This window comes from Copadichromis virginalis, linkage group LG12 (assembly GCF_057382275.1).
Source record: "Copadichromis virginalis isolate Kocher_CV1m ecotype Utaka linkage group LG12, C_Virginalis_male_GT1.1, whole genome shotgun sequence".
Lineage (NCBI taxonomy): Eukaryota > Metazoa > Chordata > Actinopteri > Cichliformes > Cichlidae > Copadichromis > Copadichromis virginalis.
In genome coordinates this window covers 15,932,631-15,958,095 of record NC_140629.1, presented here as the reverse complement: position 1 = coordinate 15,958,095, position 25,465 = coordinate 15,932,631, and the positions used below count along the sequence as shown (strand labels likewise).

Here is a 25,465-nt window from a genome sequence, read left to right as displayed (position 1 = left end):
TGGCGAGTCATCGAAATTCGCCATGGCGCCACGGCCTCATAGTATTGTGAAAACTCAAAAGCTCCGCAATTTAACATGGCACAAGGGTGTAGTTGACACTGTCCAAATTTGAAGGTTATGAAATGAAACCCCAAGGAGGAGTTCGCAAAAGTTCGAGGCATGGAAATGGCAAAATTAGAGCCAAAATGTCACCTTCTCTTCCAAATGGCGGACTTCCTGTTGGGTTTGCGTCAATGGGCCCACAGACTTTTTTGTTCGTCTTGGCATGATACACATGTGTGCCAAATTTCATACATGTAGCTCAAACCCTGTGGTCGTAGGGCTGCATTTAACAAGGCATAGGTGGCGCTCTAGAGCCATTTCCCAGTGCTCATATGTAAAACCATTAAAATACAAAATTTTTCACCAGACCTGGCATGTGTGCAAAATTTCATGAGTTTTTGAGCATGTTTAGGCCCTCAAAAAGGCCCTTGTTTGGGGTGAATAATAATAATAATAATAATAATTAAAGCTGCAAGCAGCGTTATGAGGGCCCTCGCACCCCCGGCACGTCGAGCCACTGCCAACACCTCAAACCGGCACGTCCGATGTGATGTCACATTGATGGATTTCATGCTTTTAATCACCAGCTAACATTTCATCTTATTCAACCAGGATTATAGTCATGCCACTAGGTGGCGCTCTAACCATTATTGACAAATAGCATAACAAACATTTCCAAGCTCGAGTCTCATCACACCTGCAACCTTTGGGAGAGATTGGACATTGTGTTTTTTAGTGACAGCAGATTACTGCTTTTTGCGAGTGATTGAAACTCTACGTGCCGCCATGACCACCCCGTTTCCCTGAACGGAAAAAGCTTCGCAATTTAACATCACAAAGGTCTTTAGATTCTACACACTGAAGAATGCTTCAATATGATGAAATCCCTTGGAGGAGTTCGTCAAAGTATGAGGCCTGAAAAGGGGGGAAAATGTCATCAAAATTACACATTAATTTTAAAATGGCTGACTTCCTGTTGGATTTGGGATATTGCTCCAAGAGACTTTTTTGTACATCTTGATATCTTACACAAGCTTACCAAGTGTCAGACTCATAGATGAAACACAGAGCAGGGGCTGATGTTTTGAAATATTGTAGGGGGCACTGTGGAGCCATTTCGCGCTATTCAATAAAAATGATCACATGACAACAAAGCCTTCATCCATTTGGAGGGGTGTGCTAAATTTGAAGCCTCTATATACTTTCCAAGCCCCTCAAAAGCCACTTCATCTTTCCTGGTGGACCGCGTTGCCACCAGGGTGCGCCGTTCAGTTTAAAGTCACAATTTTTGCACTGAAGCATCACGAGGGACTGATGTTGATATTCACTGCTTTTCAGGTGGCCACGATGAACCTGTGAAAATCAGTACAACAAAATTAAAGCCATGACATTTCCTGTTGCCACTAGGTGGCGCTGTACGTATTCCCGACAATGGGCACATCAATCTGTTCAGGGCGGGTCTGACATCATGCCTGTAAAGTCTGGTACTGAACAGACTGGATTTCATTGAGTTATACTAATTTGTTTCTTCATGGCGTGACATCAAAGTTCGCCATGCTGCTGGGGTCACACCCTTTTGCGAAAAGTCACAGTTTTCACTGTAACCCAAGACCAACTCCTTAAGGCTTTCCTGGAGAAATTTGAGGCTGCAGATGTCACCCATCACTATACTGTACCCCAAAGTGTAAAACATGACATTTCCTGTTCCCACTAGGTGGCGCTGTCCCTGGTGTCAAATATGGCAGTTGAAATATGTTCAGGGGTGGAGCCTTATCATATGTGTTCACTTTGGTCAAGATCAGAAAATGTATGACAAAATGAGAGGCAATAAGATTTTCATGGCGAGTCATCGAAATTCGCCATGGCGCCACGGCCTCATAGTATTGTGAAAACTCAAAAGCTCCGCAATTTAACATGGCACAAGGGTGTAGTTGACACTGTCCAAATTTGAAGGTTATGAAATGAAACCCCAAGGAGGAGTTCGCAAAAGTTCGAGGCATGGAAATGGCAAAATTAGAGCCAAAATGTCACCTTCTCTTCCAAATGGCGGACTTCCTGTTGGGTTTGCGTCAATGGGCCCACAGACTTTTTTGTTCGTCTTGGCATGATACACATGTGTGCCAAATTTCATACATGTAGCTCAAACGATGTGGTCGTAGGGCTGCATTTAACAAGGCATAGGTGGCGCTGTAGAGCCATTTCCCAGTGCTCATATGTAAAACCATTAAAATACAAAATTTTTCACCAGACCTGGCATGTGTGCAAAATTTCATGAGTTTTTGAGCATGTTTAGGCCCTCAAAAAGGCCCTTGTTTGGGGTGAATAATAATAATAATAATAATAATAATAATAATAATAATAATAATAATAATAAGAAACGGAGCAGATACAATAGGGCCTTCGCACTCTCAGTGCTCGGGCCCTAATAATAAACAGAGCAATTACAATAGGGCCTTCGCACTGTCAGTGCTCGGGCCCTAATAATAATAATAAACAGAGCAATTACAATAGGGCCTTCGCACTATCAGTGCTCGGGCCCTAATAATAATAATAATAAGAAACGGAGCAGATACAATAGGGCCTTCGCACTCTCGGTGCTCGGGCCCTAATTAGGTAAATCCTAAATTAATAATAGAATAACAGGATAGAATAAATAAGCATAAAAAATAAATAAACGCTAAGTAAAAGCTAAATTAAAAAGGTGGGTCTTGAGCCTGTTCTTAAAAACATGTACGTTCTCTGCGGCCCTGAGCTCCTCCGGCAGGCTGTTCCACAGACGAGGACCATACCACTGAAAAGCTGCCTCTCCGTGAGTATGTGTCCTGACTTTAGGGACAATCAATAGGCCAGTACCAGAGGACCTCAGGGTCCGCGAGGGTTCATATGGTAAAAGCAGATCTGAGAGATAAGAAGGCCCAAGACCATTAAGACATTTAAAAACCAATAAAAGAACTTTAAAATCGATCCTGAAACACACGGGGAGCCAGTGCAGCGATTCTAAAACCGGTGTAATGTGGGCCCGCCCTCTGGTCTTCGTCAGCACACGAGCTGCCGAGTTTTGCAAGAGTTGTAAAGTTGAAATATTCTTCTTAGGAAGACCAGAGAGCAGGGCATTACAGTAATCAATGCGACTGGTAATAAAAGCATGCATCAGCATCTCCGTGTTGGCCCGAGAGAGCATAGGGCGGACTCTGGCTATATTTTTTAGATGATAAAATCCAATTTTGGTTACATGTTTAACATGTGGGATAAAACCAAGCTCAGAGTCAAAAATAACACCCAGGTTTTTCACTTGTAGCGAAGGACATAGTGAAAATGCCTCTAATTTAGACAAGAGTTTCTCTCTCTGAGCCTCAGGACCGACAATTAAAACTTCAGTCTTGTCCTGGTTAAGCTGTAAAAGTAATTACAAACACTTCTACACAATGGAAATGTGAAACGTACGTATTCAGTGTCTCAGTTACTCCCAAGACTCCCATAACATCTACAGTGACTTTACTGCACATTTCAGATGGCTGTACAGGTAGGCCATAGTGCTGTCGTCAGCATTTTCAGATGTCACCAATTGTTTTTGCAATGGGAAACACTGAAATTATAAACTGTCATAGTGGAAACATGACAATGCCATTTGACTATCTTGTTCATAAAGATGGTGTCAAGACTTTTCATTTTGATGGCACTGACAGTTTCATTGACATGGATACTTGCTTTTGAGGTATGGATAATCAATTCTGTGCATGTGACGTGCTTTTGCAGGCTATCCACTAGGTTTTGCAGTTTGCACTAATTGTTTTGGGAAATGCACTAACTGCTGTGCAAATGTTAATGGTGTTCTGAGGAACGCACCAAAGCGACTGAGAAAAACTGTAATTTTCCTTTACAATTTATGGTTTTCAACATGCCATGCATGCTGTCCAGACTTGACATGTCATTGGGAAGCACCTACAAAGAAATCCGTCACAATGAGAACATGTTCAAACCATTTGATTTTGTGACCAAAGGTGCTGGTGTAATGACTTGTAATTGTGACAGCCCTGACACTTTGATATAAGTACTTGCTTTTGATGAATATATTATCTGTTTTGATTAAGGGACTTGCTTTTGAAGCATTGACTACTTATTTTGAGCTACTGACTTGCTTTTGAACAACTGACTTTTCTTTTTGATGAAGTGACTCACTTTTGCAAGTTATCCACCATGTTTTGCGGTTTGCACTAATTGTTTTGAGAAGAGCCTTAGTAGTGGTGCAGAGATCAATTCTGTTGTGAGAAATGCACCAAAGCAACTGAGAAAAACTGTAATGATCTCAGCCTAGCTAAAAGTTGCCAGGGTCCAGCACTGTGGAGCTGCCCTGCTGGACAAACTAGGAAATGGCATTATTTCTGAATTACTACAAGCATTTTTGGACTGTATTGTGTTCTGCAAAAGAAATAGGTTTCCCCTTTTGAATAAGGGAGAAGCCAGAAGTAGCTTTAATTGGGACATAGTGGTCAGTAATATAAGCCGAAGTGAGTTTCATTTTATTCTCATTTCAATTTAAATCCTTATTGCTATCAGTGAGAACACTTTCTGGTATGTCTAGAAAATGACAGGGATATTAGTTCTTTTAATTGAGGTGCTTTTAGCGACAAGCAGCTTGAGAGGTTTGGATTTTAAATGTTCTTTCACGAGGCTTTCTGTAAGCACTGCTGGAGATTACAAACACCAGGGAACTACAACTCACTTGTCTCCTCTTATCGCCAAAGTCCTCGAAAACCTCAAACAGGCCAAATATGTTTTAATCACAAAGTCAGAAAACCAGAATTCAGCAGTCTCACCTAATTCTTCATATCCGTCCGCCGTACTTCCACTGCCGCACCACAACGTGCCCGGGAAGATCCAGGCGCGTTTTCTCCGAGCTTTTCTCTCTGTCTCATCTGTTCTTGTGCGTATGGTGAGCTGTGACGCACTGGAAGCTTCGAGGTGAGCGCAGTCGGCTTTCTGCAGCGCCAATAATATGCTGCTGATATTAAACCCATAGCTTACCTCTTGACCACGTGTGTTGCTTGTCTTGCAGAGACTGTGATATCTTTCTGTCATCTGTGGACTGAGGTTTACTGTGCATGTTACCAGTCTCATATCTTGGGACCAGATGGTGAGGTACAAGGAGCGCACGCCGACTGTGTCTTCGTGCAGAAAGGAAATACGCGTCTGTACGTTACCACGAATCGATGTAAAACAGTAGAGACCCGGTCCGACCATATCTTGTGCTTTTGATAAAATGATTGCTGATAAGAAGTAAAAAAACTGAAGTACACATCTGCTTTTCATCTCAAAGTATTGGGTCTATAGTCGGTCCGGTTTAAGATACTGAAGTTAAAAATGATGACAGTGTATTTGTAGTCCAGTCAGCTTAAAGGCATCTGTCCCTGAAGAAACATTCGAGAAGTAAGGTTGAAGTTCATAGGGTCTTTATAATGCCCCTCCGATGCTGAGAAACTTGATACTCAATTTCGTGCTTGCGTTTGAGGGTGTGTACTTGTACACCTATCCTAGTGAAGACCAGATGAGGACACGTTGGTAAAATGATCCCTTCAAAGAGAAAGCGCTTAGAAGCAAGTTTATCATAGTTAAATAAAACTAGACGTGAAAAACCAACAATACTTTTCCATCAATAAAGCACAGTTGAAGTGGTTATAAACTGTCCAATCGTCCACCTCAGTTTTTATCCTTTCAAATTTCATGTTTGTTCCATTTATTACCACCATATGATGAGAGCATCTTTCCTCCTAATATCAGAAAGGCTTTTCCACATCAAGAAGCTTGTTGTTTTTTTCCTTAGACTTTATTGATCTGTGTAAACTCTCTGCAAAATCTTTACATGCAAAGTTATTTGCAAACATACATCTTTCCGTTGCATGCACTATCTATGTACAAATACAGAGATTAAAGAAGAAACATTCCACTGAACTGGCTGAAACAAGAAGAAGACAGGTGTGGGTGTAGCTCAGGAGAAAGCCTGCTTTTGTTTTCTGCTCGTTTTGCTTTTTGAAACAGCAAAATGCCGATCATCATTTGACGATCACTGTGGCTGAAATAGCACAAATGCGGGACTGGAGGGCGTCTGAATAACTGCCACGAGGGGGCAGAGTGGTTTTACAGAGAAAACAAGACGCTGGAAAGATTTTATGTACAGGACCTCTCGTTCAAAGTATAAGATTAATGTCATAGTCTGCTACCGATAGAGTTGGACATGGTCATATTATGGTGTGCTCAGCTGATTATTAGTCTATCCTGTGGATGCTAACAAACCAGTTTATTCAGATTACACCATAGTCGTTATAGTCATGCAGAATATGCCCTGTTGTATATAAAGTATTAACAGGAATGTTGTGGGGGAGAAGTGTAAACATTGATGGAATTACAATAGCATTGATTTCTTACAAAGTACATATATATATGTATCTGTATCTTGAACAACAAGACATTTCATGCATAGAATCTTTTTGTTTTCGTCTTTGTTATGACATTGGAATAACTTGCAGACAGCTGTATAAATTGAGGTCGATCCACTTTGTAAGGTGTGTTTTCCTTGGTTTTTTGTAATCATTGAACAAACGCACACTAAAGCCTTGAATGATTGGGGTGTGGCAGACCGAGGAGGGTGGGGGAGGCTGTTTTGTGCAAAGGGTACATCGGGGTAAAAGCGGGCCATGACTGCCCCAGGCACACAAGAGTCACAAGCACAGTGCATGCAGGTAAAGCTGCACATACTAATGACATAACCTGTCCAGCCTTCTCTGCTTGTTAAGCGGAGCAGCCAAATTTGTTAGGGAAAGCTGTAAGAAACCTGACTCTGTGCATTCCATGTAAACACTGCAGTAGAAAACCTCTGAGGTGTCAGGGTGAACCGCTAGCTTCAGAGGAGTAGAGGTAGCAGGATGAAGTTCTTTTTGTTTGTTTGTTTGTTTCCTGCCAGTTCTCACCGCGACAAAGAAATCAACTGGAAAGTAAACATCACGGTTCATTTTTCAGTTTCTCTAAACACATAGTTAATACTTTCCACAAACTCAGAGTTCACAGTTTAAATTACCATACAGAAAAAAACCTCCTGGTTTAAACTAAGTGCTCTAATTTTAAATCACAAATTAACAGCAACTGATTGAAGATTGATCTAGCTCATGGTCCACTGACTTATGAATCATCTGTTGTAATCAGATGTCTATACTAACCTGAGCAATGTATCATTATGTAAACATTTCTTCATGGTAATATACAATATGCTGAGAAAGTTGAAGTATCTGAAGGTGCAGCTGCATGTAGTGTTGTGTGTGGCGTGACATGCTTATACAGGTCAAGTGTTACACTATAGCGTGATGTCATCACGTGAGAAAACAAAGATAATACCTTTACAGTCTAATAAATTTTAAGCGTGAGCTCCGTCGAGCCTTTTTTTAAGCTTGAGCAAAGGTTGTGACAGATGCCGTAGCATATTGCTTTTCTTGTTCTGTGCAAGTCAAACATCATTTTCCTTTGCGAAGAACGTGTCAAGTTCGGCACAACGTGTAACATCGCTGACAGGCGTGATGGCCTTGCTGATAGATGTCTCAGCTACATTAACAAAAATTTCTAATTCATTTGCGCCATGATTTGTACCAGAGGCAGATTAAGTATCAGTGTAGGCAGAGGAATCGTTTATAAGGAAACGGGACAGAACAGTATACTAACTCGGGGAAGAGGGCAAACGGGAGCAGTGAATACAGAAGATTAAGTAATAAACAAGAACATGGTTAAAAAAAAGTTGATCAGGAGATAAATGCAAGCCAGCTAGGAAGGATAGTATGAGCACATGCTGTATGGTGCGATGGGGCAAGTGGTTAATCACTAGCAACGTGATTCTCATTTAACAAGGTGTGCCAGCGCTCAATCTTCTTGTCTTTGTTCTTCAAACACTCATACCAGTGCTTCAGCCTCTCTCCCTTGGCAGTGATACCCAACTGACATCCACCTGTGAGAAGAGAAGTGGGAGGAGGTGTGAAAGGCAGGTGGAGAACCTGTGAGAATATCACGTTTATTGCATCAAAACAGATCAAATGTTTACCTATGTAGTCATTGGACTTCCCAATATCGTAATCCCACACTGATATATCTAGCGTCTTCTTGGCCAGTTCACTGTGTTTGATGTCGAAACTGAATTCCTGAAGTTTGATAGGGACAATGAGACAGCCTTTAGCCTTTTTCATTTCTGATAGACCTGATATAAAAGATGGATGTAGCCTCCAGGTTTGCCAGTGCAAAAGAGCTTTGAGCCTGGAGTCTTTCTAATGGCCAGCAGGCTTTCCACAGTTAGAAGGTGGTGTAAAAAGAAGAAAAGCTGAGAAAATGACCCTACTTTGTACCTATTACCAACCTCAGGTAAATTATGATCGTAATCAGAGTACAATGATTAAATGAGGCATAAAGCAGGATATGATGGAGGACGTAGTAACTTTGAGATTGACATGTTGCTATAGTTCAAATGAGCATTGTCCTTGGTTTCTGAGCCAGATGTATGCCTGGTAGCATGTGATGCTCAGAAACAAACCTGGATTTAGTTCTATCCGACTTCACAAACCAACGAGTGAAGTCATAGTGTCTACATCAATCTTTTATATACAGTCTATGGTTGCTCAGAGTAAGACCACAGTAATGTGTTGGTAACTTGTGGAGGAGCTCATTTATATTAACTGCAGAGTTTCCCTTTGAGCTCTCTTACAAACCTCGTTAAACTCTGGGTTCAGAGTCCTCTTCTTGATTTGTGTTTTGCACTTTCCCTTCTTCCCCATGTCAGGCTTCAGACATCTGTAAATTGCACATGTGCAAAATTGAATCTAACGGCATGCATTAGCAGTGAAGTGTACTTATTGTTTGCTCTACCTACATTTTGACATATGGGTCCGAGTAACCATTCGCATCCATGGCCGCCAGATGGACGCAGCGCACAACGCCTATAATGAGGCGGTTCTGCTGGGTGCTGTACATCAGGGATATCAGAATCCGACCACGCTCTTCTACCTCTGTGCCGTCTTTCCCCGGCTATGACAGAGAGAGGAGGTAAATAGTTCAGTAGGATTCATGATAAAAATTTGCATAAACTTGTGGGGGAATCCATCATGTTTAGACATGTGTGGAAATAGCATTGCCTCATCCTCGTAGAGAGCGATCCCTCTGGCTGTGCCGGCTGTTGCGGTTTTCTTTGTCTGCGAGGGGGAGCGAGATTAGAGCAGGTCAAAAAGAGTCTGTGACAAATGGAACAAAGGCCTCTTTGACTATGTGTGAGTTTCACTCACAGGCACAACTCTCTCTAGACACACGTTGAAGTTTTTCTTCTGATTCATCTTCAGTTTCTTCAGTGCCACTCGGGTTTCCCCGATAAACTCATTATGCCCAAACTTGTCTTCGTCACAGACAGAGACCCTGAGAAAATTTTAAGTAACTCTTAATTATACAGACCGGTATGTCTTTAAATGCAAGGACAGATTCAGTTTGACATGTGACCACATGGCTGTTGATGCAAAGTAAAGCTTTAAGTGAAACAGTCTGAAGTTTAGTGTTCACCTGAGGGTCTTACGCTGCATGTCCTCATCTGTCAGGCCATGGTAGGTGAGCGCCTCATTCCACACAGGGTTGCGGGTGTTTCTCAGTGTCTTTGTGCGCAGCTTGTTCGACTGTTGGATTCAAGGTGGATCAGGAAAGGAAATATAATTTTCTAGATAAAGTTAAACCTCCAAGTCATACTTGTAAGACTAAACCACAAGATGTCAGGCTTGAGCTAGGAGAAAGGTTTCTCATCAAATCAAACGGCCTGAAATTGCCATCCTTCCTTTATTGCATAGCAGGAGATCTTTTAAAATAAGTGAAAGTTTAATGTAGGAAAGTACGCATTTTACCTTACTAGCCCCTGGCAGCAGATGAAGCTTGACATAAGGATCTGCCAGTCCATTTGAGTCCATGGGTTTCAGTCCCTGAGGAGAAACAGGGCAGGGTGTTCACCACATCACAAACGACAGACAGCAATTAAGCTATAGTGCCATTCAGGGCCTTTTTAACATGACCCACTTGATTGAAATTGCCTCTTTGTGTGGGAGAATGAGCTGAATAGTGGTACCTTTGCTTTGAGGATGGTACAGTGGAGGCTGTTGCTTTCCTGTTCATAGTGAAGACTGAACTCTAGAGAGCCCAGAGTGGCTGAAAGAGATCCCGGACCAATCATTACACGAAGGTACAGGGAGACAGCAAGTCTGCTCTTGAACAATTAAGAGTGTAAATATAGAAAGATTGTCTTGTAATTAAACAACGCTCATCTTGTAAATTAAAATGAGAATTGGAAACCAGCCCAGAATGGACTGAAGGGATGGACAAAAGGACTTGACCTTCATCATGAAACATTCTCAGGCTTCTATTTACCTTATGTAAACAGCAGGACAATCTTATTAAAAACAGGGAAATATAATATAAAAGAAATCAAGTCTCAAAGGATAAGGGAGGGAAAAAATAAAGACCAGCATGCTGCCCACTCAGACTTTCTTTACATGAGTTTTATTGCCAAGCATAAGCAAAAGCATATGAATGTCTGGATGTAATTTTCAGTCCTTAAATGGTGCTAGTATGGTATTTTAGTCTGGACCAAGGTCAATATTCCTATATGATCGTATCACTTTTATAGATGAAAATAAGCACTACTGGATTATAATTTATTAAAAGATTAAATATGCATATTATTTATACTGGTAACAAATCACTAAAAATCAAAACATGCAGATATTAAGTTAAGATATGCCGAAATTGCTGTTACTTGTTAAGTAAAGAAGTCGTATCCAACTGGGCTACATCACATCCCCATAGAGAACAGACACATAAAATCACTGCTATTTCTGACATGTTCCCTGCTTACACTGGGGACTAAATCCCACACAAGGGATCTATAACATGTTCCGCCTCCTGTATCTTAAATTTTTTTTTGCACAGCTTAATTGTCCTGGACCTCAATAAAATAAATTAAAACCCAATTCCCCTGAGACAGAATGAGGGCTGTTTGACGCCGGAGGCCAAAATCATGACTGGCGGGTTATCATCCTCATCATTAAAATGGGATACATGAAAACAGTGACTAGATGCATCGCTACTTATGTAGCTCTACATGTTTCTCTGCTTTACTTCCTCTGATAACGATTTTTTTATATTCTGGTCACATACGGTGTTTATTTGTCATTTTTAACTCAGCTCGACAGGCACTGCCAGAATGATATTTACCGTTTGCTTGGACTACTGGGCAATTTATTAAATGAAGTGCACATGAATTATTTTAGTAGGAGCGAACTAAATTGCAGAAATGAAGCCAAAGATGTGATTCAGTATGCCCGAGGGAAACAGATTTTGCCAAATTAAGGGAATCAACCCCCAATACTGTACGCCTTACAGAAATAAGTTCTTCCTGATTTAAAGAAAACCCCAAAACCAAACCCTTATCTTTTGTTATTTTCTTGAAATCAGTGGAGAGAAATCAAACTGTACAGAAAGGGAATTTAAAACAATACACATCAGTCATGTCACTCCATGAGAAGGGTGAGCAGATGGTGTACTCACTGGCTTCATCCGAGTCATAGTCATTGACTTCCTCCTCCTCGTCAGCTGGGGGAGGTTGCTGTCGGGCAGGAGGGGCACCGTAGGCAGTCGGCTGCCTCCTGTCCTCTCTCACTGCAGGAGGCGCTCTCTGCTCTGGAGGAACTGCACCAGAAGAGTAAGCACCTCCATCTCCGACCATTGAACCTACAACCACATTCAGTTGTCTCAGACAGCAAGAAATGACACAACTGAGGATTTCTCTCTCTCTCTAAACACAAAGAGCTGTTTCTCACCCTGCTGCGTCACGTTGGTGGATGCACAAGGCTGTGGTCTGGTGCTCTGGACAGGCACCATCTTCTTCATCACCACTGGGCTGCCCTGCCCGGCCTCTTCTGGGCCAGCCCCGCCTGAGGCCATGCGCATAACTGGTTTAGGCGCCACAGGTGGGTAACCAGGACGGCCCTGTGGCTCGGGCCCTAAAAATAAGCATGAATCACATTATTCAGAACTTGCGTACTGCGCATAGGGGAAAAGTGCATAATAAGACCACTTCAGGCTGCTACTGCAGTGGATTCTGTAATACTCCGCGGTCTCTCCAGATACTTTTGATGTTGTAGCTTTTTTGTAGCACAGGCATTGACCTACATACGCTACAACAAGCTGTGGCAGCCAGCAACCATACATGCAGCAGCTATGCAGACTGCTTCTCTTGTACGGGGAACTCACACTGCACAGGTAATCACGCTGAAAGTGTGAAATGATGCTGTGCGACCCATCATGCCAGCACCACCTGGAGGCTCATTCCACGCCACAGCATGGGACTTCCGACAGTTTAATTGAGCTCTTCATGCCCCCCTCCTCTGTGACAGTGGGCGGCACAGCCAAATTTGGGTAGGAGATAAAAGGTTTGATGGCAGGGAAAAGAGCAATGAGAGGTGGGACTGCATTATCAGAAAGGCTGATCTGAAGAGACTGAAGAGGTGGTGTTTGAAAAAGTCACACTGAAAATTAGAAATATTAATTTTCCAAAAAGTGCAACTTTTCACTTTCTGAGCGGAAGCTAGTTAGCCTGCTTTGGTAGCTTCACACCTGGCCACCATAAAATAGCCAGGGTGGTGACGAAGGGGAGGAAATGAACCACTAGCACATCATAAAAACAGAATACTTAACAGAACACTGTCAGATGCCAGGAAGCAAGAGGAAAGCGCATTCATATAGCAGATCTATCTTAAAAGGGTTATAGATATTGAACTTGCCTGAAACCTGTTGTTCAGAGGCAAGAGCCTCATTTTGATTCTGACCTAAGACATAACATAGACCAACTGTTATGTTATAGATAGATAGATAGATAGATAGATAGATAGATAGATAGATAGATAGATAGATAGATAGATAGATAGATAGATAGATAGATAGATAGATAGATAGATAGATAGATAGATAGATAGATAGATAGATAGATAGATAGATAGATAGATAGATAGATTAAAGTTGAAGCTAGCTGTGTCTACCTGGTGCTTGTTGTTGGGTTACTGTCTCCCTCGGCCCAGAGGCTTTTGGCCTCTGGGGCTCTGCTGCCTCCTGGGCACCTGTCTCTTTTGCTTTAGATAATGGCATCGGTGATGGCAGGAAATGCTTCGGGAAACCTTTGAAAAACCAGGCACCAGATCTCTTCCACACCTGAGAAAAGAGGAAAAGCATATGTTTTATCGTCTTTTTCAATGGATTATTGTTTTAATTGTAATTTTATCTCTCGTTTTAAAGCGCTCACCTCTCGCTGCTCTCTGCAGATCTTGCACAGCCACACAGCGCGTGGCCGACTGCCACACTGTGTGCCACACTTGGTACACATGTTCTACACAACAGATTAGAATAAAGATTACTAGCTGCTTGCCATTTTCAATGTTATTACAAATATACGGCTGACCTATTGGATTTTCTTAACCTTTAGCCTGAATCGTAGCAGAAGAGCTGACTTATTACCAACCTTTTTGCAGTCCTCGCACACCACTGAGCTGACCCCAGGTGAGCCCAGCTGCTCTCCACACAGCAAACAGCGGGACACTCCATCCCCACACACAGTCTTTTTCATGTCGTCCAGGCGGTTTATCAAACGCCTGCAGCAGCACAGAGTGAAATCTCACTTAAAATGTCAACAATTATTATCCCAAGTCAAAATATATGTGTGCAATCAGTCTCAGAAGAGAAACTACTGCAGGTCTTACCCAATTCTCTCCTGCTCCATGGCCTCCATTTTCTCAGCACGGGCGATCACGCTGTTTATAATCTCCTTCTCTTCATCGGTGAGGTCTGGACCGGGACCGGGGCCTGGCTGCATGGTCCAGTTGCCCCTGTAAGCCAAGCATACTCTGCAGTTGAAGGTGCACTATATGATTTAACTATACCAATCACACATTTACATGCAGGCATTGAGCAATGAATGAATGAGCATGCATTTACTGCATCAGCACATTGCTGCCTAATGCAATAAGATAGGAGTTTATCTACTTACTGTTCTTTATCACTATGTCACAAATCACATATCAGACAGATGCAGGTGAAAAGAGGAAGGCACAGTTAGGTGTTGATGTGGCCATATGAAAGGTTTACTAGAAGAAAAATTGTTCTGAGCATCAGGCTTACCTAGCGTGCATGTTCCTCTGCCTGTCATTGGACACCCAGCGATCTGAGCTGCTGCTCATCACTGTGTCTGTCATGCTGCTCTGTTGCAGTCTGTGGGATAGACAGAGAGACAGAAGGCATGGATAAATTCAGCATGAGGTAGTCAAACAAGCTTTAACTGATGTCATAAAAACTCTCTAGCTATATCTCAGAGCCACACTTTTACCTTTCCTGCACCCTTATCTCGTGCTTATGCAGCACCAACTTAATTGCCACCGGATTGCTCTCTCATCAAAAAAGTCATTTCCTACAAATGTGTGAGCCAGGACAGAGCCAACATCAAATTGAAAAGTCACCAGCTACACTTCCTTTTAATGTCACAGCGCAGGGTTAATTAAAATGTCCATCAGAAGCCAAAAAAAAAAGTAGAATCTACAAAAATCAAATATCATTCCCAGAAAAGTAACTTTTAGCTTCTTCATCCACTTTGCTTCCAATGAATTTGCATAAGCATGAGAAATACACCAACTTTCAAAGAGGCTTGCATTGCCAGATTTACCGCCTAATCAGTATCGTGTCCTCTTGCCAAGCCTGTTTCAATATATAGTTCCAGGAAAATATTCAAGCAGTGAATGGATGCAAGAAAACATTTCAGAAACACCACAAACTGATCTGTAAAATACACGACAGAGCTACAGCGACATAAGCGTTTCCTGTAGGGGGAGAGACGCTTACTGGGCATACAACAATGGGAACGACGCTCATGACAAAACGAGCCTTCTTGTTCATGATGGTGCAGAGTGAAATGATGCAATATGAAGTGAAGTGAGTGGTCTAGTTTGTTTGAATTTAGATGCGCCTTCACTGTCAGGCCTGTGGAGATAAAGTTGTGCAAATTGGGGGTGGCAAGGTCAGTTATTTGAGCAGCTGTTAGTGAAGCCATAAGAATCGCTTCCCGTTTGTGAATCTGCACAAATCAAAGAAACAGATGGTTACGTGCAGCAGGAGTCGCTCAATTATGCAATGACACCACAGCTATGACTAAGAGTCTTTTTACAGCATTTCTGATTGGTCATAGTGTGTTAACGCCTTTTTTTTTAAATGCCATCAAGTTATCAACTCGTTTGGCCCCAGGGATGTTGGTGAAGCTGGGTATGGAGGTGGGTGCTATGGGGGCAGGGGAGACTAATGTTTATAAGACTATTTATAAGACTTCACTTGGAACTTATTCACGCTCCATGAAGAATCTGAACTGGACTGTTTACAGACAAGGAGAGAGTCACTGTTGCCGAGGAGGATGCTAAGGATGGCTGTGTCATCAGAGTATTTAAAGTAAATGTCAGCTTTTGCGGTCACTGCAGTACATGATGCAAAATAAACCCCATAACAAAACAAAACAAAAAAAATAGACAGAGAACAGAGTGAGTACTAATAATGACAGTGAGAAAGAGTGAGTGGTTCATCCATCCATATGATACACTAGCAATGTAATTTAATCTCAGACTGACATGGTAAAGATAATACGACACCGTCGACAGAATTCACTGAGGCAATTGCCTACGAGTAAGACTGCTTTCTGAGTGTGTGTGTATGTGTGTGTGTGTGTGTGTGTGTCTGTAGGCACTCCTGCGACTGACAGAGGGTTGTATCAATCCTCTGCCAGACAGTACATGGAGCGATTGGATCCACAGTGTATGTCATGAAGGAAAGTACCTGCATTCAGAGAAGACTGGCAGGTTCGAAACTGAAGCAACCAGACAAACTAAGAACCTTTCTTGTGCTTTAGATACCAGGAATTGTTATGGTGATCTGCTCTCTTCCACTGTGTGTCTTTTGTCTTGTCTTGCTTCATCCCCAACTGGTCAAGCAGATGGCTACCCATTTCTGAGCCTGGTTCTGCCAGAGGTTTCTTCCGGTAAAAGGACGTTTTTCGTTTTGCTCATAGGGAGTCGTTTGATTATTGAGGGTTTTTTGCCTGTATTATTTTAGGGTTTTGTCTTTACAATGTAAAGCCTTGAAGCTTTTGGGCTATTTAAATACATTTTCATTTAATTTTTCAAAACTGAGGTGGTGTATAACATAAAACCACCTGGTGGAAATCTGGCAACTAATTAGGTAAAATAAGAAGCATTATTGTTTAAGAAAGAGCGAGCAGGTCAAATGTTTCAGAATGAAAGATGTGGAGACCATTTGTAGGGGCTACATCTGTGATGGGAAAGGGGCGAATCGGTGGGCACAGCATGGGTAATTAGCCCATCTGGGAGTAGTCAGAGAAAAGCTTGCTCATTTAAGCAAAAGAATACCAAACCAAAGTGTGCATGCTTTCTAACAACATGTCATCTTAATAAGAGTGTAAGTGCTACACTGGCCTGCCTGCAGTCCTGCCCATTGAAAACAGTTGGTGCTTTATGAGATGTAAAACTTTCAAGCACCTAAGATCTATATCAGGGAAGACCTGAAAAGTACTCTGCTCTTAAAATTACAACGATCATTCATCATGGTTCCCAAGTTGTTGAGTGTTTTAAAGCATGAGGTGATGCAAAACAGTGTTGATGTTGCCTCTCTTTTTTTGCAGTGTTTTGCTGGTATATCAAAATCAAAATGTCCATATATTATTACAAAAATCATCATTTTTGTCACTTTGAAGCTTTGGTATGTTGTCTTTTAACTATAAAAACTTAAATAAAGCCTATTAAATGATTTGTAAATTGTTGCATTCTGTTTTTATCTATACTTTATGCATCATTGCCGCTCTTTGGATTATGAGGTTTAATATGTTGGGGGCGGGATTTAGCCAAAAATGCACAATGTTAATGACAAAAAAGGAAAAGTGAGAAGTCACTGTGGTACTTGTCTTCAGCATTTCAAAGCAGGAAAATCCAGCATTGTAGAAACTTGGAGAGAGTAAAAGCAGTAGCAAAAGGGAGGGATGCACCACTCATTCAGCTGCTCATATTATACTCCGTAACGTCGGGCTCCATACCTTTTGAGGTCTAATCTGTTGTACGTCTGCCTGCAGGATTCAAGAAATTCGCTGTGCTATCAATAGGCACTCTGGGTGTGGGCTTTTCCTTCTGATGCAGCGCCTGCATCTAGCCAACACTAGCAGCACAGTCCTCAGGGAGCCTGGTCTTTTTCCACTTTTTCAGCAGCAGACTGACAGATCAGACATAACTCTGACCACACCGTGTATTTTATGCACTGACACTCTCAAGTGCGGCCCTCCTTCACTTGCCAAAATAAATTACGGCACTTTTGTCGAACATTATTGTCCTGCAGAGGTGGATGGAGAGAGACAGATGGGAGGCTACGTTAAGACTTGGGCAAGGTAACGACTGACTCAGACTAGCCCGAGCTCCCTGCTCGGGATAGATATTAATGCATCACAGTAGTGGGTTCTTTGCTGAAGTGACAAACCAATTAATATTCAGGAGATAGTCTGAAGGATCACATACACATAAAGAGCTGTCACTATAGGATGTTATGCTTTAGCTTTTGGAAAGTAGTGCTGGTTTCATTGGTTGTAGTTTAAATTCTCTCAAAAGGTTTTAAATGTACTGTAACTTTGAAAATTGTATCCAAGACCAATTATAATGAACTGTCTTGCCCAAAATGTCATACTGGGCCTTGTTTCTGACATAATTTTAACCCTCAGACTCCATCCTCTATACTTCTCAGCTTAACTGGTAAAAATGACTCAGTCAGGTGGTGGATTCCTCTCTGAGGAGAAGCACATATTCTCTGTTATTTATTAATTTGTTGTTTATTCTTCTGCAAAAATGTTATGAAACCTTTACAATGGGAACTGTGCAAATGGCCACACCATACCGCCAGGAGTAGCTAGTAACAGATCATGTGTGAGATGACAGCAGGAAAGACCAGAGGGAGAGCATCGACTCAAGACTGATCACCATAAGTCATGGATGCAGCGGGATCTCTCTATAGAGAGAATTTCATATGGGGGTGGAGAGGACCGATTTAGAAACCTGTGTCTCCTCCTCAGGGCCTGAGAGACTAGTCAATACAAATCTGCATCTGTGCATCTTCAGGGGTCTACGTACACACAACTCCCTGAGCACAGCCTGGATGTTTTGCATCAGCTTTTAGCAAACACAGCTATCCATTCTTCAGTTCAAGAAAATCATCAGCAAGAGTAACCCATTTCGAGTCCAGTCAGGCACTTTCACAGATTAATGTTGTTGTATATCTTTCAATAGTAGGAGTATGACTCATTACTGCAGAATATATGACTGGAAAACCAACAGACTGGGAAAAAGCACCTTTTTACAGTAATGTCTTGAGTTTTCAGTACTTGCGGAAGGGAGAGCTGAGGAAAGCAGGCAGTGACAACAAGTCAGTGGGGCTTCTTTGGAATGATTCACCATGGGCCACTGTAAGTGGGATGTAAGGATAGAGCGAAGCTACCTCCTGTACTGAAATCTGCAAACAAAAGCAAGGATTTACTCAAATAATATACAAGCACTTTGTGCTCTAACAATACTGCAATTTTTAAATTGGCATTGATCATTATTTATGAAAGAAACATGAACGGTTCGCAAATCTATTTTGATGAAGCAGACAAACTAAATAATCAAAATTACTGCCAAATGCTAAACGTATTATCTTATTCCGAATTTGATAGAGGACAACTGTCTGCAGCGTAACCAAGGGCTTTATCAATCGCCTGACACCCCGCTACATGTCCTACTTATAAATGTATTAAATATAATGACACTGAAACACTACAAGGTACTACACTTGAATTCCAGGGCAACAATTCCCTCGCCATCCTCCACAAAGGATATTTGTAAAATGGGTTAATGAGAATCAGAGATCAATGCAGATTTACACAATTGGTTTCCCTTTGATTTATATTTCATGTGTTCAAAAACTTTTGAATGCATAATGGAGGTTCTATTAACAATCTAACATACTCAACACGCAAAACCATCAAACAAAGAAACAAAGATTATTGTGAAAGGTGAACGGCAACGTCATCGCTAAAAAACATGGTGCAATGCAAAATACAACAAATCACTTTCAAGTTTTATGATAAAATCATAAAGAAAAAAGAAGGACTTAAAGGAGGGTTTAAGAAGTGACGAAACATATTTTACTTCATCCTGATTTTTCCTCCTCTACCATCTGGTCTGGCAGTAAGTCAGATTGTGTTATGTATTATGAAAGAGAACACAAACAGGTCTTGGTTGGCCTAAAGTTTTAGCTCAAGTCCTGTGGTGATCTGGAACATCATGCCTTCTTTTTTAATTCACTTCCTCACACACTGACTTTTTTGCCAAATGCTAATTAAATACAGCAAAGTAAAACATTCTGGGCAGACGGAAGGCGCAAGCGAGCAGCATTGCCGGCATATGGATGAACTACTATCACATCCTGAGAATTAACCACTACTCGATGAATTTGAGTACGAGATTAGAATGATGGAGAAAACAATTTAATGTTGAAAACGATCTACTTTTGGAAAATGATGGATGGTCTGTAAAAACAAGCCTATATGTGAGCTGTCTATAGACCACTCAAGTTCTCTTCAAAACACGAACTACTCAACAGCATTTTGACTCACTTGTAAGCTACATGTGATCAGAAAAGTACAACCAGCTGCTCCTTCGCAGTCAGCGGTGACGTGTGAGGTAGAAACTGAAGGTCTTTTTTTATAGGCTGTAAAATGTTCTGTGTTATATTTTTGATTAGGCTATAAACACAAGATTGGAGTACACTGTGCAGTAAGGGTCATGAATGGTAATTGACTTGCCACCTTTAGCAGTAAAAAAAGAAAAAAAAACTGAAACAGGAACGCCTGCAACCACAAAGTAAAAAGGAAGAGTCAAATGTGCTCCAGTCATTCGCATCATAAAATCACATCTCTGCATGTTGTAGTTTGGAAGACAGGATAACCACTTTAGCCCATATTTGTTCTCAACAACTATTAAATGTGTGGGGATAAACAAAAGCTCCTGATTTCAACAGGATGAGTCCAGTAATTTGATAACCAACTCATTTTTATCTGCAGTTTAAGGAGCTGACTTATCACGGGAAATTTCCCAACATCTGTTCAATGGATTGCAAAGCTGACACATTATTTTGATTGCACGGTATTGCATGATTATATTGTGTAAGTGTATACTCTTTTACTTCAAAGCAAGCATCCCATTCATCTGTAATGTATATTTGGCAGTTCTTAACGCAATTAAAACATCTGATTTCTCAGATTTTATCAAAGGAAACATATCATGACTTGACATTAAATAAACAGCGACGCCAAATTTAAATAAATTAAATCTAAATCGCAGAATTTAATTTATGATCATTTGGATTTATAAACTAAGTAGCTTAACAGATCTTGATGTCAAATTCTCACAATGTCTCAGAGTGAGTGGGGAGAGGGTAGGAGCCACCAAAAGGTAGCCACCCACTCCCAGTAGCATGACAAAACCATCCATCCTCCATAGAGGACTGTGAGACGGCAGCATAGCAACACACTGAAAGTTGGACCTGGGCAACACTATAAAGCACTGCACCGTGAAATGTTCTGCTGCAAGAGGAACACATCACTCAGCATTTCTTAATTATTTACAGCTCCCACCCTCGTTGCCATTCACTCTGTGTAAACCCTCTCCTTAAGGCATTAGTGTACGCTTTATGCTCTGACCACTATCAAACAAGGATTTGGGGAGGAACAGATCACATCGGGTGGAACAGATTGAGAAACTCTGTTTAGGGCAACAGTGTGGATGTTAGTCTTTTAGGTCTGTCGCATTGACAAATTATCCATGCTTTCACTCAGACAATGGCGCTGACAGGGACCATCTGCAGAACCATCTGCGAGGACTCTTCACCTCTCAAATGTGAGAGCGTTGTACCATTTTAAATACACACAACTACATCCTCTCGGCAGGCATGGATCCAGGTCCCGCATCGTTGGAGAACAAACAGGAAAAACCATCCAGTGACCAAACAAGCTATCATGCTGATACCCTGCTATAATTGTTGGCTCCATCCAGTCAACCTAAATCTGGCTGGTGCAGATTTTTTTTTCTTTTATTCAGAAATCACAACAAGGCTGAATTTGCAGTCGACATCCAACAGATCCTAGCAATCCTCAGATTTAGCTGAAAACGCCATCTGACCAGCATATTGATTTACATATAATTCAGATTCAACTTTTAGACTCAAAGGGAGCTGAAGAGAAAGTCTGAAACCTTAACCATAAAAAAACAGAGAAAAAGAACAGTTGCTTAATCAACAACAAAACTCCACATGGCATAACATCTGCCATCAGTTAAAGTGCAATACTGCCACCCACTATGCTTAAGTGTCAACGTGATAGTTACTGGTGCTGCACTATTTTTTTGTGTGCATTATTAATATTCTTTAAATATTTCATATTTTAAATATCACAGTTATCACCAACTCTGTTACATCACAAGTCTCCTAATATAGCAGAGAATGCTTTTATCCGAGCCTCCTTTTAAAGCTAAGTCAGTCAACAGCTACAGGACGAGGGAACACTCGATTACCGGCACTCTAGCAAGAGCCTGCAGTGAGTTTCAGATTTGCTTGGCTGATGGTGATTCATCCTTGTATGCCCCAGAAGCAAGAGGTGGGACTGGCTGCTGATGCACCGGCTGATTACGTTCCCTCGGTTTCTTCAAATCTTATGTCAGAGGTAACAGATAGGGGTATTAAATGTCTGTTTGTAGTCTTATGAGACAAAACTACATGGTTCATAAGATGAAAGAAAACACGTCAGGTCTCTCTTAGTCTTACTGCCGTTACTCTCTCCCCTGTGAAGATGTGGTTCAGCTGTGGGATATCTGACTCTCCCTCTTGTCCCACTAGCAAACTAGCAGGTACAATGCCCCTGGGTGTTTTTAACAAATCTGTGTTGGCAAACTGTTCTGGCCTGGAAGCTGCAACACTAACAGCAAGCTTCTTTGCAACTTTTGAGAGAAAAACCTTTGTCGGGAGGCTTCCTGTAGGCGTTACTCTGAAGACCATCATTGCAGCTGCAACATATGTAAAGCGCTGATTAGAATGAGTGTAAAATAAGGGTCAGGGATTGGAAAGGGTAGTGGAAAGGTGGAAAAGGGGTTTTCGAGATAAACTAGTGTTAATTCTATTTTGGATGTTTAACTCCTCACTCTGCTGGGGGAACTTTGTTAAAAGGCCACATTCATTACTTCTGCTTTCTCCAATATGCCACACCATTTAGGCAGCTCGAATCACCACATTTGGATAAGTAAGTGAATCAATGCTTATCCACCGCTGATGAGAATAAGAAGATGAAGCCACTCCCCTCTGGAGCTTGGACACAAATGGCAGAATAAAATCTCCTCTAACAGAATTTAAACACAGAACACAAAATCTGCGTAGATTTACAGTAAAAACTGTGTGATTTAGGCCCGAAGCTGCATGCATAGATGGTGACGAGCACAGAAAAACATGGAGTCATGCACCTTTACCAACTGTGGCCATGGTAACAGCAAGATCAGAAGATGAGAATGAGAGTGATTAAACTCCATGTGTGTGTGTGTGTGTGTGTGTGTGTGTGTGTGTGTGTGTGTGTGTGTGTGTGTGCGCTAAATTTTCAGACCCATGCGGACCAGGTCATTGTTACAAATGTTGTAAAGTAACGTGGTTAAAGAAGAAGGGTATGGCTGCCTTGTATGCTTGTGTGTTAAATAATGCATGCAGCATGCAAAGCACTTCATTCCTCCATCTTTCACCCCCCCCCCCCACCTTTTCTATAAATACCCATCATTCTTGCTCTTTTACTCTTGTTTTATGTGACCAGATGTGAAAACAACTGATCTCCTCCTATATCTTTTCTTAATTTCATTCCTTCTTTCGAAAACAACAATAGGCTAGCAGGCAGGGAGAAAAATACAAAGACAGGGGACATCAGGATGAAGGTGTCGTTCAATCACTACTGGGGCTGCTTATGTGCAAGGATGCAACTGCAGATATCGCTCAGACCATTCATTCAGTCTTTTCTCCCTTCCCCCATTTAATCCACATGCTTTCAGGTCTGTAGGAGGAGTTGGGAGATGGTGGAACTGGAAGGCAGAGCCCAGCTTCCTTTCTCTGTCCTCTTTCCATATTAATGTCAGAATAAGAATGAACTAGTCCAACCCATTACAGCGCGCGTGCGCGCGCGCGCGCACACACACGCACACACACACACACACACACACACACACTGCTTGGACATTCCAGGTTTAATAATAATAAGAGCCCTAGGGTGCAGTAAAAGATAACATCACAATAAGTAGTCAACTGATTCACCTGCTCTGTGTCACAGCTGGAGTTGAGAAGCAGCCCTCCCCACATCAGTGATCAGCTTGATGTTTTTCCTCTATAGTCTGCAAGCCTCCAGCGTGCGCTCCTAAAAAACCCTGCAGCAACGCCCAGGGACTGCAACCACACAGTCTCCCACATGACTTACCAGGTCTGTTTTCTTACATCAGATCTACAACAACAAAGCACTTCATTTGCAGGAGGAGCCGGGCTCTAGTCTTGTTTTATTAAATCTTTTTTATAAAGGGAGATGGGGGGCTGAACCTACTGAGGTACACCTAGAGTGTAGCCATTCATGAATAAACTTAGTCCATAATCATAACACCAAAGTAGGTAGTAGTAAATCAGTGCAACACCAGCTCTGCATGAATGACAGCAAAAAATAAAATAAAATAAATAAATAAAATTCTGCAGCAGGATCACGTCTTCAGAATGATGTACCCCCCAAAACACAAAGGATTCACTGAAATGTTCATTGTTATAATTGAAAGCTATAGGTTAATTATCAGCACGCATACTGAGTGCACTGCACACTCCCTCACAATCCTCCCCTTCATTCAAACGACTCAGTAAATAACAGGCTAATAAAAACCCATGATATGTGTTCCAGCAAATTAATAAAAACAGGCAATAAAACGAGCTCCCTAGTAAGCGATTTCTATTCCCCGTGTCTTCTGAATGAAATGCTGCATCCATTCAACTTGCACAGGCTAAAGAGAAATTACAATGGGCTGTCCAAACGCAATAATCTCACAGAAATGTTTCGGGTGAGGATGTAATGTTTGAAAATCCTTCGAAGGAGATCGCACAGCCTACCTGTGAATCCAGCCCTGCCTCTCTCAGGGAGCTGTCAGGGAATGATGCGGACTAAATTTCTGTGCAGCGCTCGGATCCGACCACGGAGTTAGTCATTGCGCATGGTGCTCGTCACAAAAGCCTGTGGTTTTATTTATTTATTTTGCCTGGAAGAGTAATCTGTTGCTGAAATGCACAGTGGATCACCCCAGTGCGTGGGAACTGGTCTTCTATCCTGTGCGGAGGATGGAAAGCCCTTGGTACCCTGGGCAGGAAACCCCTGGATGTGAAGTGATAACACTGATGCTCAAGTAGGCAGTCATCACCTGATCCAATTGTCTCCATAACACATTGTCTAAATTTGTCTCGTCATCCAGCAGTCTGTCTTTATGGCGCGTAAACGTGGATTATAGCTTTAAAGGTTGTTTTTTTAAGCCGTTTTTTATTTGAGTCACTTTTTAAAAATTATATTAAACAACCATGGGGTTTGTTTTTATTCTTCATATGTATGTGCCTACAAGAACCTTTGTTTTCTGTAAGATAAAATTAGCAGAAACTTTTATTTCCCCTGACGCATCTTCTTCTTTTTCTCCTTTTTAAAAGATAGTTTTAACTATGTAATTTTCAAGAAAAAAAACAGTAAAGTTCCAACATCAGTGACTCAATTACCGGAGTTTGCCGGCGATTGAATCCTACTGTGAAGATACTGCGCCATCTAATGGATCGAAAAATAATTGCGCGAGGAAAAGGATGAATGCATTTCTTTAGTTGAAGGTTTTGAATTAATCTAAAAGGATTCTTTTTTTTTTAATTATTCTAATAAGTTATTTGTAACGTGAATGAAATCAACAATCGTCACGGTCATAAATAACCGTTGGCACAGTGGTTATGGCCTGCACTTTATGGTTGTTACAGTGTAGAGTTGCCGCCAATGACTGTAGAAAACATGGACGACGCGACAGCGCCTCCTCCCATTGTGCAAAAATGAAGCCAAAATACCCCGCATATGGAGGCTGCCATCTTGCATTTTTGGAGCCAGAGTCTGCGCAGTAGTGACTTGAGGTGGAGCGACTGTGTCACGCTCCCGCCCACACACCCGCTGGAC

At 41.7% G+C, this 25,465-nt stretch overlaps 2 protein-coding genes across 4 annotated transcripts in view; both read right to left on the bottom strand.

Annotated features, from left to right (window-relative positions):
* LOC146696716 (uncharacterized) overlaps positions 1-5,563 on the bottom strand; it is a 69,005-nt gene extending 63,442 nt beyond the window's left edge. The window contains exon 1 of the mRNA XM_085474972.1: positions 4,860-5,563. Within this exon, the coding sequence (XP_085331098.1) occupies positions 4,860-5,352 (493 nt within the window). The 5' untranslated portion in view covers positions 5,353-5,563. The remainder of the gene's footprint in view (positions 1-4,859) is intronic.
* A 1,469-nt stretch (positions 5,564-7,032) lies between these two features.
* On the bottom strand, positions 7,033-24,637 carry LOC146696715 (rabphilin-3A-like). 3 transcript variants are annotated; one of them, XM_085474969.1, is made up of 19 exons: positions 24,382-24,637; positions 14,269-14,358; positions 14,138-14,149; positions 13,851-13,976; positions 13,613-13,742; positions 13,397-13,480; positions 13,137-13,305; positions 12,882-12,926; positions 11,919-12,101; positions 11,647-11,829; positions 10,169-10,248; positions 9,951-10,025; positions 9,619-9,728; positions 9,351-9,477; positions 9,204-9,260; positions 8,942-9,096; positions 8,781-8,862; positions 8,123-8,219; positions 7,033-8,029 (listed from the first exon to the last, which is right to left on the bottom strand). In XM_085474969.1, the coding sequence occupies exons 2-19, from the start codon at positions 14,340-14,342 to the stop codon at positions 7,899-7,901; spliced, it is 1,920 nt and encodes a 639-aa protein (XP_085331095.1). In that variant the 5' UTR covers positions 14,343-14,358; positions 24,382-24,637; the 3' UTR covers positions 7,033-7,898. The 3 variants fall into 3 exon arrangements, with proteins under 3 accessions (XP_085331095.1, XP_085331096.1, XP_085331097.1); XM_085474970.1 differs by lacking the exon at positions 14,138-14,149; XM_085474971.1 differs by lacking the exon at positions 12,882-12,926 and having other exon boundaries at positions 24,382-24,636.
* Between the last annotated feature and the right edge of the window lie 828 nt (positions 24,638-25,465).

Excerpts from the sequence above, each read along its gene's own strand:
- LOC146696715 (XM_085474969.1), bottom strand. The coding sequence starts at position 14,342 with ATGACAGACACAGTGATGAGCAGCAGCTCAGATCGCTGGGTGTCCAAT. Across the intron at positions 13,306-13,396 it reads TCTGCAGAGAGCAGCGAGAG|GTGTGGAAGAGATCTGGTGC; the intron begins GTGAGCGCTTTA and ends CTCTTTTCTCAG. Across the intron at positions 9,097-9,203 it reads TCGCTCTCTACGAGGATGAG|CCGGGGAAAGACGGCACAGA; the intron begins GCAATGCTATTT and ends TCTCTGTCATAG.